At 37.3% G+C, this 19,121-nt stretch overlaps 1 protein-coding gene across 9 annotated transcripts in view; it reads left to right on the plus strand.

Annotated features, from left to right (window-relative positions):
- The window catches only part of ERC1 (ELKS/RAB6-interacting/CAST family member 1), a 309,043-nt gene that overhangs the window by 271,663 nt on the left and 18,259 nt on the right, over positions 1–19,121 (plus strand). For 5 of the 9 annotated variants that reach the window (XM_066990214.1, XM_066990218.1, XM_066990216.1 and 2 more), the window contains 2 exons: positions 1,707–1,808; positions 18,293–18,481. In XM_066990214.1, the coding sequence (XP_066846315.1) occupies positions 1,707–1,808; positions 18,293–18,481 (291 nt within the window). Of the gene's footprint in view, positions 1–1,706; positions 1,809–3,409; positions 3,477–18,292; positions 18,482–19,121 lie in introns of those variants that run through there. The other 4 variants (XM_066990219.1, XM_066990220.1, XM_066990222.1 and 1 more) reach the window with 2 other exon arrangements.

A 19,121-nucleotide genomic window follows, 5' to 3' on the forward strand; every position in this document is an offset into this window, starting at 1 on the left:
AAACAATATAAAGATTTCGTGTGATTAAATTGCTTATTGCTTAAGCTCAGTTTGTTATTAGTTTTTGTTAAATTAATCCAAAATAAAATCAAATCCAGATTCAAGCCCTGGACCTTCTCTATAATGATTTGAGTACAGTCAATTAGAATCTACATTCTCTAGCCTTGAGACTCATTAAAGTTATACTTTTCCATGAGAAATTCATTCAGTTATGAAGAGATTGAATCAACAACTGGCATTTTTACAGTGAGATTTGAGCTTTCATTTAAGACATTTAATTTTAGTAAACCTTTGATGATTTTAATATGTCTGGCTATACATAATTTACTATGTATCATATCTAACACAGGTCTGGCTAGCCTTTTTGGCTTTTTGTAATACCGGAATTTTACAAAGCTCAAAGTGGGGCTTCATCTACGTTATAAACTGGGAAATGCCATCTTTCCATTTGGGGTCTGCTCCAGATGTGAGAGCCCAGTGACAGTGGCAGCCAGACAACCTCAACTGAAGCAGATGACACGAAGGCAGCAGTTCACATTGCAAGACCCAAGATCCAGCTGTCTTTTGAAATCTACTTGCAGAGTGTTATTTCTGTCTGAATGGTCCTTGTAAGCTCTGTGTGTGTGTTTGTAGGTACCTGGGGACCTCCCTTCAGGATAGTTGTATGTTAACAGGGCTTCATGTCACTAATGTTTTCCTTTCCAGACACAACCATGTAGTGTATTTTCATCTTCATTGAAATTGCTTAACTAGAGTGGTAATGTTAAGGTAGTATTCAATTTATTTTTACCTGTCTTTTTAAACAATGTATTGCCTAGAAATAAGGAGAACAGGAGAACCTTGTACTCAGTCAGTTGTCCGTGTACAAGCTGAAAGTGCCCCTTGAATTTTCATTTGTGTTTAAACTCATACAAAATGTATCTTCCATATATATAGTAGTCAATAATTCCATATGTATTTTATATGTTGTGATTAATATATATATATCTCTTTTGAATCTTGACATTTCCTGTGAAGTTGAAAAAAATCTAAGTAAAGAAACTCATTTCAAATTTTGTTAATTCTTTGCTTGACTGTATGCAGTTTCTAATTTTATACGTCTTTATTACGTCACCTCTTCTTCCCAAAGACTAATTTATTAACTTTCTAAGTTCCTCACAGGAAAGCTTTTTTATTGTTCAGATTTTTCTGAGTAATCTCAGGATTTTTGTACTGTCTGGTATATCAATTGAAAACAGATTTGCATATTTAGATTAAATGTTTTTTTCAGTTAATAATCAATATTCAACTTTCCTACTATTATCACCTTGTTTACCTTTTTTTTTTTAAAGCTGACTTCTTTTTTTAAATTACTTAAGTACATCCAACTGATGTTTTCATTGTTTTTTTCTCCAAATTGGAGTTTCAGTCCTAATCCCAAGATTCTTTAACAAGGAATTGGTTTCTTTGTACACACATCTACAGCACCAGGTTTAGTAGGTAAAAGTCAGATGAGCCAGTTAATTGCAAAACTAACTTTGCCTCACAGTGAACTAGTTTGAATGTGTTTCCTATTCGTATAGTAATACCTACTAATGTTTTGTGTGCATATTTGAATTTTTTTTTTACATGTATGGATTTTGGATATACAGAATAGCCTAAATAGCCTATGGTCTCTTTAGTCTCTATGACCACGTTAGGCTGAAATTCTTCTGTTTCTTGCATAGACTCAGAACCGTATGAAGCTGATGGCTGACAACTATGAGGATGACCACCTCAAATCCTCATCCCATTCCAACCAAACCAACCACAAGCCCTCCCCAGACCAGGTAAAGTGTCTCTTTCTCTTGTCAAGTAATTTTACTATGGTGGCTGATCATTTTGAGTCATATGTAATTTTCCCCAACATGCTTGCAGTACCTTGGAACAAAAATAGCATTCCACAGTGCAGTTATAAAACAGAAACTGATGTTGCTGTTGTGCTGGCTTCCTTGAAAACTCCCAAAATGTGAACAAACAGTTCCTGGTACCAAGCTGTTATTAAGTGGGTGGAGAAGAGGGGGCAGACAATGAAAGAGAAGAAAGAAATGCTACTGTCTTAAAATGCAAGACTGGAGTCCTGTGTAGCATATTCAGATTTTAGTAACTCAGGTTTGCTGCTTGAATGTGTGGAGTGTCCAGGACTGTTTCTTGTCTTCAGTAGCAGGAAATCATGCTCCAGGATCAGCTTTCTGATCTATGCATTGCATATGAGCAGTTCCCTTCATTTCCCATGAGGAAATCCTGGCCTCTGTGCCAAATGAGCACAGACTGCTCCCTCACAAACTCAATGGGCCATGAACTGAAGGAAAATCAATTTACCATCTCCAAGGCAGTGAGGAGCCTCTTGTGTCATTTACGAAGCACAGCCGTGTGTTTGATAACTATCAGAAAGATTACCTATCCCTTGGGTAGCACAGAGAATGCCAACGTAATTGCATATCCCATGTTGTAATCTCATCCATTCCAATTTAATTAAAATATTAGCGATCATTAATCACTGCCTTGACAAAATGAAGGAATGTTTGGCACTCCTCTTTGCCCTCTGGCTGAGCTAGAAATTGTTGAGATCTGAAGGAAGGCATCTCATTCTAGATCTTTAAGCACCAACCTTGTGAAATACAGAAATTGAGTAAGGTACTCAGTTATGAGGAAAATGGAGGGATGAAAAAAATATATATATATTCACCTTGAAAAAAACAAATAATTAAATATTTCTCTTTATGTCTGTATCAGAAAATAGTAAGGGGTGCAAAGGAAAGCAGAAAAATTCTCTTTTTCAAAGCAACTTCCTTCTGCATCTTGTTTTAATACCCTCCTCTAAATGATAAAGAAAGAACTACAAATTGAGTGTCTTTAAATTTCCTGAAATGTTTTTGGAAAATGTTGGTTTTAGCTCCTTCAGGAAAGTGCAATTGTTAAGGCTACAAATTAAGTTGCTTTCCTAACTTTGTTTTAGATGAAATATTAGCATATCTGTTGTTTCTGCATTGCAAGTGTGGAGTGAAATGAAGCCATTTCCACGGTGTAACTGTAGTACATGCTTGCAAGTGAATGCAGTGTAGCATTAACAGATTAAATGAAAAGATTAAATATTTAAGGAAGTTCTTGCAAAGGCCTCAAAGAGAGGGCAGCAGGGAGGAGAAGGCAGGAGGAGGGTCCAACTGTACTTTCCCTTTTGCAAAGGGGCATTTTAAAAGTTAGCAAAGCCTACAAGAAAGCAAAGCAAGCTGTACCTCAAAGTCTAACTTTGAATATTGCATAAGGAATTAAGACCACACTTTTTGCTACTATTTGTACTTACATATGTGCTTTAAATACTAACCAACTCTTTATTTCATTCCCACGCTGCTCTGGGGCTTTTCTCCCCATGTCACCTCTGCACCACTAGGATGAGGAGGAGGGTATTTGGGCATAACCAGTCAGATGCTCTTAGCTCAGCCATTTTGTTCAGAACGGTGAGAATCAACTTCTCTTGCCATTAGAAAAGTTTCCAACAGTCACTCTGCCATCTTGCTGCTGTGTGCATTGTGAAACCGGGGCGTACCCCTTCTCCCTTGCTTGCATAGTCTCTGCATGTTGGTGTTTCTTGTGTGTTTTTTTGTCATTTGCGATTTTCTTCCTCTAATAATCATGTCATTGTTTCATGATGTTGTGGGGAAAACTTTCCCGGGCATGTAATTGAGTTTATATGCAAAGCAAACTCTTAGTGCATATGAGAGAACAGGAAATGTCTCTCATAATTTATCATTAACTTCACAGAGGAAATGTTTTCAGTAAGAATCTTTTTCAAAGTAGTTTGCACTGTAGCCAAATCTATGTATGCTTTTTCGATTCTGGTTGGTAAAAAATTTGCTCAGAGATAATGTTCCTCCTGCAGATAATGTTCCTCCTAAAGGTTTTAAGCATGTTGAGATCTGCTGCTGAGATTGCTGCCATGCAGGCTGACCTAAACACTCACAAATATTTATCAGCTCAGAACAGATGATTCTTGATACTGATTCAGAATATAAATTGTCTGTAAATTTGAAGGCAAAGAGTAACATCCCCTTAAGCTTCCCCTCTTCCTCCCATATCGTCCATTCTCTCAAAAAAATGGGGAAGAAATTGGTAGCTCTTTGTCATTTAAACTGCATTTTGTTTTTCTGTATCTGCCCGCATAGTTTTATCTTTTCTGCTGTCAAATTGTCTCTGAAAAAAAAAAATTCCAGAACAGAAGGCAGTGCACAGGACAGAGCCATTTTCTAGCAAAGAAGAAAACATGCTTTCCTGTCCAGGAGCCTTCATTCAGAGCTGCAAAGATCAAATATGGATTATAAGGCTACAGTGCATAGAATTAATTTGAGCCTTGTAGTATTAATTTTAAAGCAAAATAAATTTATTTAAGTACTTACAGTATTTTAAAGGATTGAGATGTGATGATAATAGTTTAAAAATTTATATGGAACTTTTTCATGTATTTTTTAAGAAAAAATATTCCACTTGAGTTTCTTTGTAGCTTTTCTCAGAATTTGATTTTTCCATATCAATTATTTGTAAGAAAACTCTTCTGAAAAATTCTGTGGAAATTATTACTTTATATCAGATTTGTAAAAAATAAAAGGAAAAAAGAAAGAAAGAACAAGTTACTCTTATCTCTTCACACTTGCTCAATTAACTGCAGGGTTATATGTCTGTCTGACTATAGATCAGATATGTCTTTTCAAGTCAACCATCTGAAAATTTAATCCAACTGTGGCATTGTCAAACTTGAATTTCATGCCTTGGGGTTTGAACTGAGAAAATCTCTTAGTGAAAAAACTATGCTTCATTAATTTAGACTCATTGTTGATTTTGCATTCTTTTTGAATCACTGCTCTTGCAATGGTTACGTGTTAGTATATGATGCTGAAGGTTTTAGAGAGAATGCTTGTAAAGTTTTGCTGAGGCATGGCAATTAAACAGGAATGATCAGGTAAGTAAATGATGAAAAGGAAGAAGACACTTGCTGTGAAGGTAGGGATTATTCTGATTTTCATTCCAGAGCAAAAATGAAGATTATATAACGAACACTGATAGAAAGATCTTTCTCTTTTCTTCTCCCATCTACTGATTCATCTATGAATGTAACTGTGCTAAGAGAATGACTTCTTAGTTTACTGAATAGGTGCTCCTCATACCTATTAAATACAGTATATGCTTCTATTGTGTACTTGAGGCATTTTCCTTAGCTTCAACGCTATGACAGCAGAGCAAGGAAAGCATGTTACAGAATATCCTAGTGAAAATAATGAGGCAGCCAGCATCCTCACCTAACAGGCATCTCATCTGAGAAACACGTCAGTCTCAAACCTGTCTGGCATACATCAACAGAGAAAAGCATAGTCGATTGATGCCTCCCAATCCTGTTATTCCTAACAAAGTACATGTTTTTATCATGATATTCCACGTACATTCAAAGAAAAACTCCTGCTCCTTTCCTTTGTAAAGAGAAGATTTTAAGCCATGAAGTACTTAATCTGCATGTGTTAAATGAAATGTATATGTTACAATGACTTTCAAAAAGTGTCTAATAGCGTAGGACTTGGAGATAATTTTATTTTTGTAAGATTCCTTTAGGCCTGAAGATACAATCTTCTCTGGTCAATACTGAAGATAATGGAATCCACCAAAATATGTACAGTATATATATATATAAAATGTAGTTTGTTACTATATATATATATTACAAAAGGCCTTTTCCCTTCCAAATTCTGGAATTGACTGAAAATGTTAATGCTAAAAATGACAGCACTATCAGATACAGCTCCACTGAAATGCAGTACTACTTCTAAACATATGCGCCCTACCTGTAGTTTCATAGAATGGTAATTTACAGTTCAATGTAAGTACCAGCCTTTTTCTGTAGGACAGATTCTCTCATTTCCTTGCTGTCTGAATTTCTCATGACTCCTTTTATTCCCCAGATGGAGCTCTATGCTTCTCTATATCCAAGCATATTTGAATGTGCTTTCTCGTGAGGGTGCCCTTTTGTCTTTCTCAAATACTAAAATGGTCTGGCCAATGGCTTAATCAGTTATTACTTTTATCAAAATTAATAGGAAGTTAAACTTTATGGTATCTAATATGTATTAACGATATGTATGTATGCATGTGTATATTCTTGTAAACATGTGCCATGTATATGCTATATGTGGGAAAGAAGCAGCAGGGCTTCCATACGTAAATTTCTCAAGCTGCTCAACTCATCTAGTTTTCTTGTTATGTACAGCCATGCTATCTACTATGTGAGAAAGTGTGAGCAGGGTTCAGAAATCTGCTTATGTTACCTCTGCACATCAAAAAGGAGAACTGATTTTGTTGAATGGCTGTTGTGGGTATAGGGTAACATAAAAGCTGTCAGAAGAGGGAAAGGCAATCAGAATGAAGGACACATGCAAAAGCAAGGATAAGTTAAAAGTGCTAAGAGTAAGAATACAGAAAGAGCAAAAGTGAAACTCTGAGAACTGAGACATTTATCCCAGTGTATAATTTATACATACTATGTCTGTGTTTTTGAGCATGCATGCCGTTATATAGCATTCCTCTTCCCATATTCCATGGCTCTGGCTTGCAGTAGGAGTTGGAACCCAAGAGATGCCATCACCATACAATTTTGGAACTCATTCTGTAGAAGCATTTTCTAATAATGATTGCCAAAAAAATCTGAAGTCACGGATATGCCTGCTAAGGAGCAGAACATTTGGCTTTGCTGTGCTTGAATTCCAGGAACAAAATCTGAAAATTAATTTTATGCTTATTAAAGTAACAGCAGAATAGCCAAAGAGCTAGCATTGAACTAGAGCACATAAAATTTTTCTTTTTCAAGAAGATGAAAATATTAGAACATTACTATTACTGTAAAAAAAAAAAAATTTTTTGCAAGACAAAAGACCTCGTTTTGTGACGTTTTTCTAATACTTGAGTTTCACAAATTTTAACACAGAAACAATAAGTACTGTTAGTTGACTCCTGAAGACATTAGCATAATTTAACACATCTTTTTAAGATTTCAGAGTTAATGTCTGTGGTGGAAAGAAGATGGTGACATAACAGGAAAATATTTAAATTGTTTTTGAGAACTGAAAAACAGTCAACTAAAGTAAATTTCATAGATTTCTTGTCAAAAAGTGTAAATTGTAATGGTGATATCAACAGATTACATGTGTGTATTGCGTAGGAAAGGCTATATTTTTAATTTTGTAATTGGCTTTGCTTAAGGTTTTCCTGTAGACAAGTCATCCAAACTTAAGAACTGAAATTAAAAAAAAAAAAAGTCATCAGTATGTTTAATGGGCTCTCCAGTAGAAGAGGGACATGGAACTACTGGAGCAAGTCCAGAGGAGGGCTGCTAAGATGGTTAGAGGACTGGAGCACCTGTTATACAAGGACAGGCTGAGAGAACTGGGCCTGTTCAGCCTGAAAAAGAGAAGACTGAGGGGAGACCTCACCAATGTGTATAAATATCTGAGGGGGGTATGTCAAGACGATGGAGCCAGTCTCTTTTCAGTTGTGCCCAGCAACAGGACGAGAGGCAACGGGCACAAACTGAAGCACAGGAGGTTCCAGCTGAATATGAGAGGGCACTTCCTTACTGTGAGGGTGACAGCACCGGAATAGATTGCCCAGAGAGGTTGTGGAGTCTCCTTCTCTGGAGATATTCAAAACCAGCCTGGATGCCATCCTGCGTAATGTGCTCTAGGTGATCCTGCTCAGCAGGGGGGTTGGACTAGATGATCATCAGAGGTCCCTTGAACCTTGGCCATTCTGCGATTCTGTGAAATGAATTGTTTGATTTCTTTAAAGTATAGTTTCTCATCATTAGATTATAATATTCTAAAGGACATCTCTTGTGAATAAATTGTTTCCAAAAACAGTCTTATACTAAATAGACATTTGTGACTATTCAAGGGTAATGTAGCTTGAATGACCTTTCTGTGTTCCGTCTGTTAGGATAAAGGTATTAAAAAGTCTTGAAGTAAAAACAATAGAAACAGTTATGCTCCCAGAGAAGTTGATACAAGCAGATGTAGACAAAAGAAACAACTCAGTGCTCAAGCTTGTAAGCCATGTTTCTGGTGTCTGCAGAGCAATTTTCTCTCACCCTTAGGAATGCCCCAGATGAACATTCATGATTTCCTTTTTCTTTCCTTTTGAGGGGGTATTTATTTATTTCCATCTGACAGCTGAAAGGAAATGCATAAGCATGGGCACCTAGTCAGTCAGCACACCTAGCTATTCAAACAGATTTAGAGGGTGGTGGCAGAAGTAGGAGACAGATGACAGTAGTCTGAAGAGCTGTGGCTACTATGATGGTAGAGTAAGAGGGACAGAAGTAATGATATTGAGGGAGATAGGATAGGACATCTCAGGACTTAATGCAACCCTTACCACAGTTGCCAAACCCCATGAACTTCTCATTGAGAACACTGCAGAAGAAGAAGTGCCTGTACTTTGGGAAGCTTGAGAAGAATACTCATTTTTTTCATGCACTCTTTAGTGCTTGAATAAATATACCGATTTCCTTCATCAAAGGATATATCTTATTCATGATGAGATCCATTTTCAGATGATTACATGGACATTCATTCACTGCATAAATGTGATCCTTCTCTCAACATGAGGCACATTTTATGGTTGCAGCATGTAGAGGGCTGCTCATCCTACTGTCACAATTCTTTTAGGTTCTCAGTACTGTCACTTACTACAACGTGACCTAATAAGCTTCTCTGCGGATGCTTTTTAAATAAATTTATTTTCAGTATGGTCTTTTTAATTGTTAGATCATGCAGAATGGTCAAAAACATCAAACTTTCATGCCTGACTCATATTACAATATACTTTACTGGACGCGGTACTAGACCACAATTCAGAAGATAAATTCTTTCCTGGCATTGTCTCCCACCACTCGCTTGTTCTCTTTCTCTCTGTCTCAAATTCTGTAATTGTAAAATGAGCTGAAGTTTTTGTGAAGTGTAAGTTCTGCTTGGGAAAAGTGCTACACAAGTGCTAGGTGATATTATTACACAATGTCCTAAAACCGTGTTGTTACAGTGGTATAATGGTGATTCTGATACCTCATTTTGAATTTGTTCCCAAAATTGTGTTAGATTTGTGTTCAGCTTGATTTATTAATAATTTTATTTTTCTTTCCAAGATCCTATTCCTTCACAAAAAAAGGGAAAATAACCCATGTGTTAAATATTTCAAGGAGCTGCTATTCCAGCACACTGAACAAAGCTCTTTAGACAGCTCTCTTCCTTTTCATTGTCATCTTTTGTTTTCCGAAGGGTTATTTCTTCCTCCATAAAAATCTACAAATTAATTGTGTGGTGTATCTGTATAGTATCTGTTATAGTTCTTTCATATGTGTAAAATCACTGTGAAAGAATGTGCCTTGCCTTAGAGACATTCACTGTGCAAAATTTGAAGGCGGCTACATGAAATAATCTTACTTTATTTAAACATTATCGCTTGGCCTGACTGAGAGATAAGATGCCAGATTTGTTTTGTCATACTGTAACAGTCAGGACTCCTCACTCCCACTTTCCAGATGGGCTAAACTTGTAGCAGTAAGAACCCCGGTGCGATGCACTCCAATAAGATGATGTAACTAATTAATCCTTACAAGGGTAGCACTTTGAATACAGTTGTCCTGGTTAATCACAGGACCTGCCTTCCATCCCTGCTTTTCTGGAGCCCTGTTTATGTAGGCGTCATTGTTAATTACGAAACTGAAAGACCTGCCATCAAGCTCAGGCAAGGAAGCTCAAGGAGGGTGCATGGACTGACAGCTGTTCACTCAAGAAGTACAGTTCAAAATCAAAATGTTTGATTTACCTATCAAACAGTTATCTATTCTTTTCAAGCCTTTTCAAGCCTTTTGACTGTAATGACTGAATAATGGAAAGCCTTTTGCAGTGACTTTCTTATTTCAGTGTAAGTAACAATGCCATTTTGTTGGAGTGACCAACTTAAGAGATAGTGATATCAACCTTAGTATTTTGTTATATGATTAATGTTCTGTCATCCCAGTTTGGAAACCATTCCTTTCCACCTTCTCTCTTATTCTGTTCCTGTACTGGCATGCAATCTTTTAGCCAGTAAATAGAGTATTGTTAGACTGGGATGGGCCAGGCTGAGAAGAATGCTATCCTTAAAAAGGCATTAAGTTCTGCTCCCAGTCCTTTCCCTGTTTCTGGGAACAGTTCTTTTGCTATCTTGGTTTTTTTAGCTATACTATTTTGCTGTCTTAATAACTATTTTATATTGGAAGAATATATTCTCTGTCCAAGAATGTTTTATCTACCAGCACAAAAGAACTGATCTTGATACACTGTTAGTCTTCTTTCTGATCCCAGAAAGATAAGACTAAGATTTCCAGATGGAATTTTGTAATCTGCAGTTCTGGGATGAATTAAGCACTCACAACAGAGGTGTAACTGGATTGTATCACTGTCTTCCTATTATTCTTACAGATCAAAGAAGAACACAAATAGATACTTATATTCTAAAACATTCAAAACAGATGGCTGGTTTCTTTTTGTAGTGATTTGAGCTTTTCAGCAAAACAATTGCAAAGAGGCTATCATTCATATCTACTAAATCAGATTATTCCAGGTCTGTGTCTTATTTTCTTTTCTGATTTACAGCTCAATATGTTCTTCTACTCACAGCTTGTTCTTTGTAGCAAGTAAGAATTCTATACTCAAACATTTTTATTTGTTTCTGGCCACTTCCAGGAGAGCGTTGTCATTTACAGACTTTTTTGATAGTCTGTACTATCTCCCAATTACTTAGTCATTTAGATTTCTTATAGCCTTCATCCACATGCCAGTGTGCAACCATGGAGGAAGCTTCTGCGCACTGTATGTTGTTGGTAGCATAAAGAGAGTGAAGTTGAGTTCTGGCACTCATAGACAGGACAGAGACAGAAGTGGAGTAGCTGCAGCCAGCCGGGGTGTGCCAATGCTTTTTAGTTGTAAGTTAGGAGAAAAGAAATGGGGGAGGATGAACAGCATTAGAGTAGAGAAAGAATCAAGCCCAAACCTGCTTTCCAATTTATTAACTATGAAAACAAGCTTGAGAGAAATATGAGTAAAATAAAAACTGATAAGGGCATGTAGCCAATCTAGACGCTGTATTTTCCTGGCTGGTGAAGTTTGTAATTACTGACAGAGATGCCAGGTTCCAACTCATAGTAGTCTCACCACAGGCAATCCAACTACATCTGTTAGTTTAATACAACTTATAGAGAAGAATTTATATAGATATTTATGTGTGTGTATTTATATTTATTAATAGAAATTTGCATTTGAATGGAGAGCAAAGAATTCCACAAAGAAATCCTGACGACAGACAAACCAGGCAGACTGTGGCTTCATGTGGCTTTGCTTTGAAAGTGTCATGTAGCAGGTAGAGAGCTGAAACAACTGAATGAAGACTCAGTGTTAGAGAGGGACGAGACGAAGATTCATATCACCCGTGAACAGGGAGGTTATAGTTCATCTGAACAGGAAGAGCACTGATTGTGTTCTCTGGTAGACTACTTAAGAAATGCCTTCTGTTTTCCATTAACAAAGTATCAGACAGCAGGGAGACGAAAGAATGCAGTCCCTGATACATAAGCATTCACATGGACAGATTCTCCCAGTATATATGATAAAATTTTCGGCTTTCAAACAAAAGCATTGTAGCTGCTGTTTCCTTTTATCTCTTGTAATAGGAAGAAGCAATAGACAAGCTACAGCTTAGCAAGGAATGTATGTGCTTTCTTGTTCACTCTTATTAAAAGAACGAGTGCTAGAAAATTTTAACAGATTAAAAATATAAGCAGATTGTTGTTACTTATTCTCAAGTTACAATATTCTTGTGATGAAGGAATCTGAATAAAATGTATTCTGTGAAATCAAAACTTTCACTTCCTTAATTGCATCTTCAGAAGTTTGATCAAGAGGATGCTTTTTTAAGTCCACAGTGTCATTGTACAAGCTGTGAGCACTTTGCTTGTTGAACCATTTTCATTTGCTACAGGAATACTTTTTTTTTCTTGATGATATCCTAATTTTCAGTATCCCAAGTTTGACTACCCAGTTTCACAGCTTTCTGTAATTGATTTTATTATTGAAAATTTTAACCTGATAACTATCACAACTTATAGGAATGACATTCTCAAATTAAGTGGATATTGACGTATTAAAAAGCAGTGGAAGATGTTAGATTCTCTGTAGACCTTACTCTACTTTGTTCCACCTGTTTTTAGGAGAGTTAAGTTGATGAGTTGATAGATTCCCAAGAGATTTTGAAAACAAAAGAAAACTTAGACAAATAAATACAACATTTGAGTTTGCATGTTCTGATCTCATCTTGCAATTAAGTCACAAATTTCCCTCCTTTGACTCAACTAGGAAAGAGACATACAGACTGTTACAGAAGAAAGAGATGCCATGTGTGCATAGTGCAATTAGTTATATTTAGTAGGTGAGGATTTCGGTGAATGCTCTTGCTTTTGAAAGCAAGGGACTGATGAAACAGGTAAAATTCAAGCTGGAGTCGCCGTATGTAGAGAAACCCTTCAGCTCTGCTGAAGTACCCCATTGCTGAACTTTAGTATTTCCCAATGTGCCAATTATAAGCTTCACACAGTCCTGCCAGTGTATTTCAGTTCTGATCTGTAGTAGTCCCTGCTATTCCGCACATGGTTCCCCACAAAATTTTGCTCCATGGCCCATGTAAGCAAAAGTTGCCAGTGTCATGAAAAAGTACTTCTAGATTTGTTATGTAGAAAAATATTTTTGAACTATTTTTTCAGTGCTTTAGGAATCCTACCAACCCACTGCAATTATTTGATTCACCTACATTATGGCAAAAAGATTTTACTTAAATGAGAGAACTTACCAAAAAACTACTTTCCCTGTTTTGTGCTTTTTCTATTCTTCTGGTCTGGATTTTTCCCAAGATGAAGAGGGTGAACTCTGGAAATCATTAATCCATGGGATTTGTTCATGGTGTATAAAAATTTCAAAAAGAATTTGCTTTATAAAAATGACTTCCTAATTGATTCTGTCAGAAATGAACTGAGTAAGACAGCTCTGTCAAAATAGCCAGAATCTCTTTCACCTCCTCACGCATGTTGTTTTGTTTTGTTTTATGAGGAGAAAATGATGAAGGTTAGATTTAAATCCATTTTTGTCTCTAAAACAAATCTAAAGAAAACTGAGCCTGTCCTTGAGCCTTTGTATTGTGGTCTCTTGAAGAAACCAAGTATCTCTGTACAGCAGTGAACTGAGCTGAACTGAACTGAGGTCAGGCAGAGTCTTTTTGAGAACTTTCTTCTGTTTCCATTTAAAATAATGAAGGGAAGACATCAGTGATAAATTGTTCTGAATTTGGGAAAGCTTTGCACTTTCTGAGCCAAATTCATGCCTCATAAAACTCCACTGCATTCAATGGTTGCACGATGATCATAGTTGAACCCTTGCATTTGTTGCCAAACAAATACAAATGGTTTGAGCAGGGAAAAGGCATAATTCAATTTGCCATGCAAATTCTTCCAGACTGTATCATTCTGTTTCTTAGTTTATTTCCATATCTCACAATACAAGAAATTTTGCTATATTGGCAAAATTTTCTTTTATGATGATATCTGTAACAAAACCCAGATACAGGAGACTTTTTTTGTTTAGGCGTCTGAGGGCCCACTATGATCTGTTCCATCTTTTTTTGGATTTTTCAGGTCCTCCTTGGAATAATTTCTTTTTAACAAATCAAGTCCCTATTTACTGAGACTTCAAGCCCATCTTCTGTGTAATGGTAGTTTGGGAAGTAAGTTTTGTTGGGCAGCATCTGTAAGCAACAAAGTCTGAAAACTGGAGCTGAAAATAATTTGCTGTGCTTGCATGATAAATGTGCTAAATAAGAGATAAAGGGCTACCTGATTTAACTTGATTCTTTTTGAAGCCTATTTACTATATCCATATACTATATGAAGTTTTGAAGGTGTCATCATTGTCATTGGTTTTGTGCCTTTGCAGAATCTACAAAGTACAGTCAAGGTCCACAGACCAGGCTAGCAAGCTAGAGCATTTCTCAAACCAGTTAATTCCTTGGAAACTTCCTGATTCCTTCTGTGCACACTTCTTTCAAACACTTTTGCAAATCTAGTTATATTTTGACCTCACTTTATTTACTTTGACCCTGAGATTATTTATCTGTTCCATTTTGTTTTCTTCATTTTCTTCTTGATATAGCTGTTCCTCAGAGATTCTCTCAAATATTTATGGGTAAGTGGAGAAAAGTTTACTGAATTATTTGGTTGCAAAATGAAGACCACATATCTGCATTACTCTGCCTTGTTGCATTCTGTAGTGAATACAAATGCATGCAACGTTACGTTGCAAGCAGCATAGGTAAGCTAATGACAGCAGTCATGCCAATGCCAAGTGTATGCATAGCACTCTGTATTAGCACTGCTGTGTCAAGATGTTACTTTCTTCTTTTTTGTTTGCACAGAGGATTCAGAGGTATGTTTCTGTGAGAAAAAAGATTACGGCTGTTGATCCATATGCATGATTCTGAGGGGTAAGGAGGTTCTGTAAGCAACTAACTTTTTCTAGATCAACTGATGCAAATGGAAAAACAGACTGGACACATAAAAGACTTCCTTCCACTCCAAATGGGGAGCTGCAGATTTATTGCAAAGTAGAAATTTAAAACATATTCTCTGAAATTAACTAACTAAAGTTAATTAGTTAGTTCTGGCAAAGAAAAGTAGTTGCTTCCTTTGGAGAAGAAGGGAATTCTAGCAGGGAGAAAGGTGACTGGGTCATTAGTCCTTTTGCCTGGAGAACCAGTAATTTAAAGCTGGTGGTTGTGGTGACTGAGTCCTATTACATGTTGATTAAAACCATACTTTACTCGGCAGACATTTATGGATAGTCAATATCGCATTTGTCTCAGTTCGACACTGCTGCACTTATACCACCCATTCACTGGCTTTCTTTCTCATATAACTACCTACGTGTTTTTGCACATTTACATTAGACACTGTTCAGACAAACTTTTAGACACAACAGTCTCTGTATCTAAGGTGTATTCATCTTTCACAATAAACGTGACTAAACATTTAGATAAGCCTTTCCAGCCAGATTCAGTTACAAGTACCTTTTCTTATCTATGCAGCGCATGTATGAATTTAAATGCAGGCTTTTATCATAAAATCTTTTAAATACAGTTGCTTATATTTAAGCTGACCGTTGTACAGCAACAGCAGAACTACAGTTGAAGAAGCAGTATTAATTTTATTCTAAAGCATATTTTTGTCATGATGGCTTTCAGAGCTACAAATAGACTCCCATTTGTCATGCTCACAGGTTTTTTTTGTGTGTATGAAATCTCAGAAAAGACAGAGCATGTTGTTACCAAGTTGGATTTGTTTTGAAACACCTTCCCAAATGTCTGTATCTGTTGGTAGAAGAGATGCTTTGGTTTTGTATCAGAGATTTGTTAGACATTTTGTGTCTCCACTTCAGCATTGTAGTGACTGCTTTTATTACTGAAATGAACTTTCACGCATAGCTAGCTATTTACAGTATTCAGAACTAGGTGGTACATTAAGCAGACTTCATTCCATGCTTTGATGAGGATGGTCCAAATGTATCAGTGCGACTAATGAAGATTGGCTGCTTTAAAAGAGATTCCCGGGCTTGGTCCGTCTACCCATTGTTTTCTTAGAAAGCTCTACAGCTCTGAGCTGAACATGGGAGCATGATGTGGTTTATGCATCCAGTACTGCCCTGCCTTTCCACTTAGCAAGTGCTCTTACACCCTCTTGAGATAAGGCAGTGGCAGCTCTGCTGCGTGGGAAGCACGGTGCCTTTTGCTAAGTGTCTAATTCGAAGTAGATATGGCAGGAACGCAAATAGAAGGGCATTTCCTACTTGACTGGCAGGGTTTAATGGATCCCAAGTGAGAGAAATGATTGCTCTGTGAACAGCTTTGGGAGCGCTGCTAGTTAAGAACTTTCACATGCCTCATTTGGCCTATTTCCAGAAAGGGAGGAACGTGCTGCTCAAGGTAAGGGGGAAGGGTACAGAAAGAACATCCCTGAGCAATCAAATTCAACTCTTACATTAAAGTCTTCCATCACAACTTGCCAGATAGCTCTGCTTTCTCTTTATCACAAAGAACAGTCAGGAAGGTTGGCAAGTCCAGGTCTTTACAGAGTGAAATTTGCACATCTGATGGATATTTGATAGAATGTGTTACCTGAAAGAGAATATAAGGCACCTACTGTGTTGATTGGTCAGCTTTATTAGACATTGATGACTTATTTTCCACATTTTGATGAAACAGTATTTTTTCAGGGTGTGATCTTCCATCATTCTCCCCACTGTGGAGAAACCGAATAGTAAGGAAAGACATCAGTTAAATTAGAAATGTCACAGGGTTTTTTTTGCACCTGTATAGGCAGTGCGCTTTCAGATCATAATCCACGTGATCCACATTATAAGAAACTGGGACAGGTAGTGTAAATTCACCAAGCAACCAAAGCTGATGGGTGCAATTGGTTAAAGACCATTGTACTTGGTGATGGAAGTGAAGTGTGACTGTGCTGATGTTACTAAAATATCCCTTCCTACTGCCCAATACAAGAGAGCAGTATTCTACCCTGCTGCAGTTTGCAGTCTTGATACACCAAACCATATTTTTATACATGTACATATCTGTAAACAGCTGTCGCCCCAAGGCCACACACAGTGGTAAGGTTTATAACAAGGCACGTGAGCTTACTCCCTCTGCAGGTTTCTTGTCTGTCCCTTCAGCCTGGCTGCTGTTGGCTGGTCTTCGCTGCCGCCCCCCTGATGTTGTGATGTTGGCTGTCGAGCGCAGCTGGCTCTCTGTGGGACAAGGAGTTTGACATTAGTTAGCTGCTTAGCCACCGCTCTCAGATCCTCTCACTCTACAGAAATTAATCCATGTAGAACAGTGTTAGGAACAAAATAAGTGAGCCCTGACAGGCTTATTAAAAGGGCTCAAAGCCAGGGTCTTTGTTGAAAGTGGTGCCAGCACCCTGTTTCTGTTGACTCAGAGATTATCTCGCTCCTTATTCATTAGCTGGGTCAGAGGTGTCCTACTGAAAAGATATCCCCAGCCTGTTAGCAGAGAGCAGGTGCAGCCCCTGCCTGGGAACACGAAGACAAGTTGCCAGCACTGTAGCAAGGCTTTCCAGCTCTCGTAGCTGGTGCGCATCAGTGCTCTTAGCTTCAACACCTCATTTTACGGAGTGGAGGCACAGTGCCTGGTTCTTCTTTAATTTTTGATCAGCTGCAAACCTTAGAGCCAAAGCTTTGTATACTGCACTTTGGAATATATGCCCATGAATACATAGAACAATATGAAACAGTTTGGGTGGGGACATAGTGAGGGTTTATATGTAATATAAACCATATATGTATTTATCCACTTGAACTCTATTTTTTGGTAAAGCAAATGAAAAATGGCTCTTCTGATAATTTTTGTGGGAACTGGATGACTCCAGGGTTTGCAATGAGCAACTAAGTTTAGATTCAGATTAGGTAATGTATAATGAAATAAAATAGTACTCATTAGAGTTCTTTGATTTTATTTTTTTAGTCTGTTGTATAGAATCTGGCTTGCAATAGTAATTGAAAGTCATCACCTTTTCAAAACTAATAGAAGACTTTCTGGTTAAGATACATCTCTCTGGTTTCTACCGTAGAGAGATGTTCATCTTAGAAACCAGCAACTTGACATCATTGGAAATGTCACTCTTTGGAACATGTTTAATGTATACTTATCTAACAGTGAAATGGTTGTTTGTAAAATGAGGTAGAATCTAAACTGCACTTGCTTTTGTTGTTGACAGGTACCTTTTATCCAAAAAAATATATTTTTTTTAAAGAAGGGAGTTGAAATAGCTGACTGAGTGCTGCTGGATAATCAATAGACTTAATCCATTTAACTCATACTGTTTTGTTTTTCAACCCATATCATCATTATTTCATATATCAGTAAGATGGCTGTCATCTGTCTCTGCTCCTGATGTCCTTCATTTCTTTCTGCCTCAATGCTGGATGGTTATGGGACTATATGATAGGAATACTGTGGGGAGGGAGAGTGTTCAGGTTTCTTTCAGTATAAAGCTGAACAAGTATGTAACCTTGTCCTTGATCTTTTCCTTCATCATTGCTTGTGTCTCAGACAGTTCTTGACCACTTCTGTTCTCTTATTTCAGACAATTCAGCCCCTCTTAGAACTCGATCAGAATCGCAGCAAGTTGAAGTTATACATTGGACATCTGACAGCCCTCTGCCATGACCGTGACCCCCTGATTCTGCGTGGACTCACCCCACCTGCTTCCTACCACCTGGATGATGACCGGACAGCTTGGGAGAAAGAGCTGCAGAAGATGACCCAGGAGCAGGTGAGTTTGTGGTCTGAAGATCTGAACAAAAGCCTGAAATGTTGATGTAGGTCCTAGTGATGCACCACACCAAAATGTGAAACCATTCCTTAAGTCATGAAAACAGGTAGCAAAGACCCAGTGTTTAGTTGGAGGAAGGAGTCAATGCCTTTTGAAATTATTGCCTTTAGTATTTATTGTGGAATTTTATTTACTTTTTTTCCCTGTTTGAGGACATATATTTATACACAAGGGAAATCTAACCCACTAACACAAGATACCACTTTTGCCATGTTTTACCTGTTAACAGATTTTAGCTGTACTTTATAACTTAACATAGTCATGGGGATCTTAAATCTTTTTAAAGGACATTAATCATTTATATTTTAATTGGCACCTTTTTATGAGTCACACGCTTTACGTAAATATAAGCAATGTTGCCATCTGCAATAGTATGTTCTATCAATACTTTTTTTTTCTATTTTTTTTGTATTACCACCTTGCTCAGATACCTGAATTGAGGTTTGGACTCATTGTGCTAAGTGCAACAAACCCATGCACATGTGAGCACACACACACATACACACAGAGTGATTTCAGAAATCCAACACTGTATTTCCAGGAGTTTTGGAATACAGAACTGAAAGGGTTTAATAACAGC

Source organism: Anser cygnoides, chromosome 1 (genome assembly GCF_040182565.1).
Source record: "Anser cygnoides isolate HZ-2024a breed goose chromosome 1, Taihu_goose_T2T_genome, whole genome shotgun sequence".
Taxonomy (NCBI): Eukaryota; Metazoa; Chordata; class Aves; order Anseriformes; family Anatidae; genus Anser; species Anser cygnoides.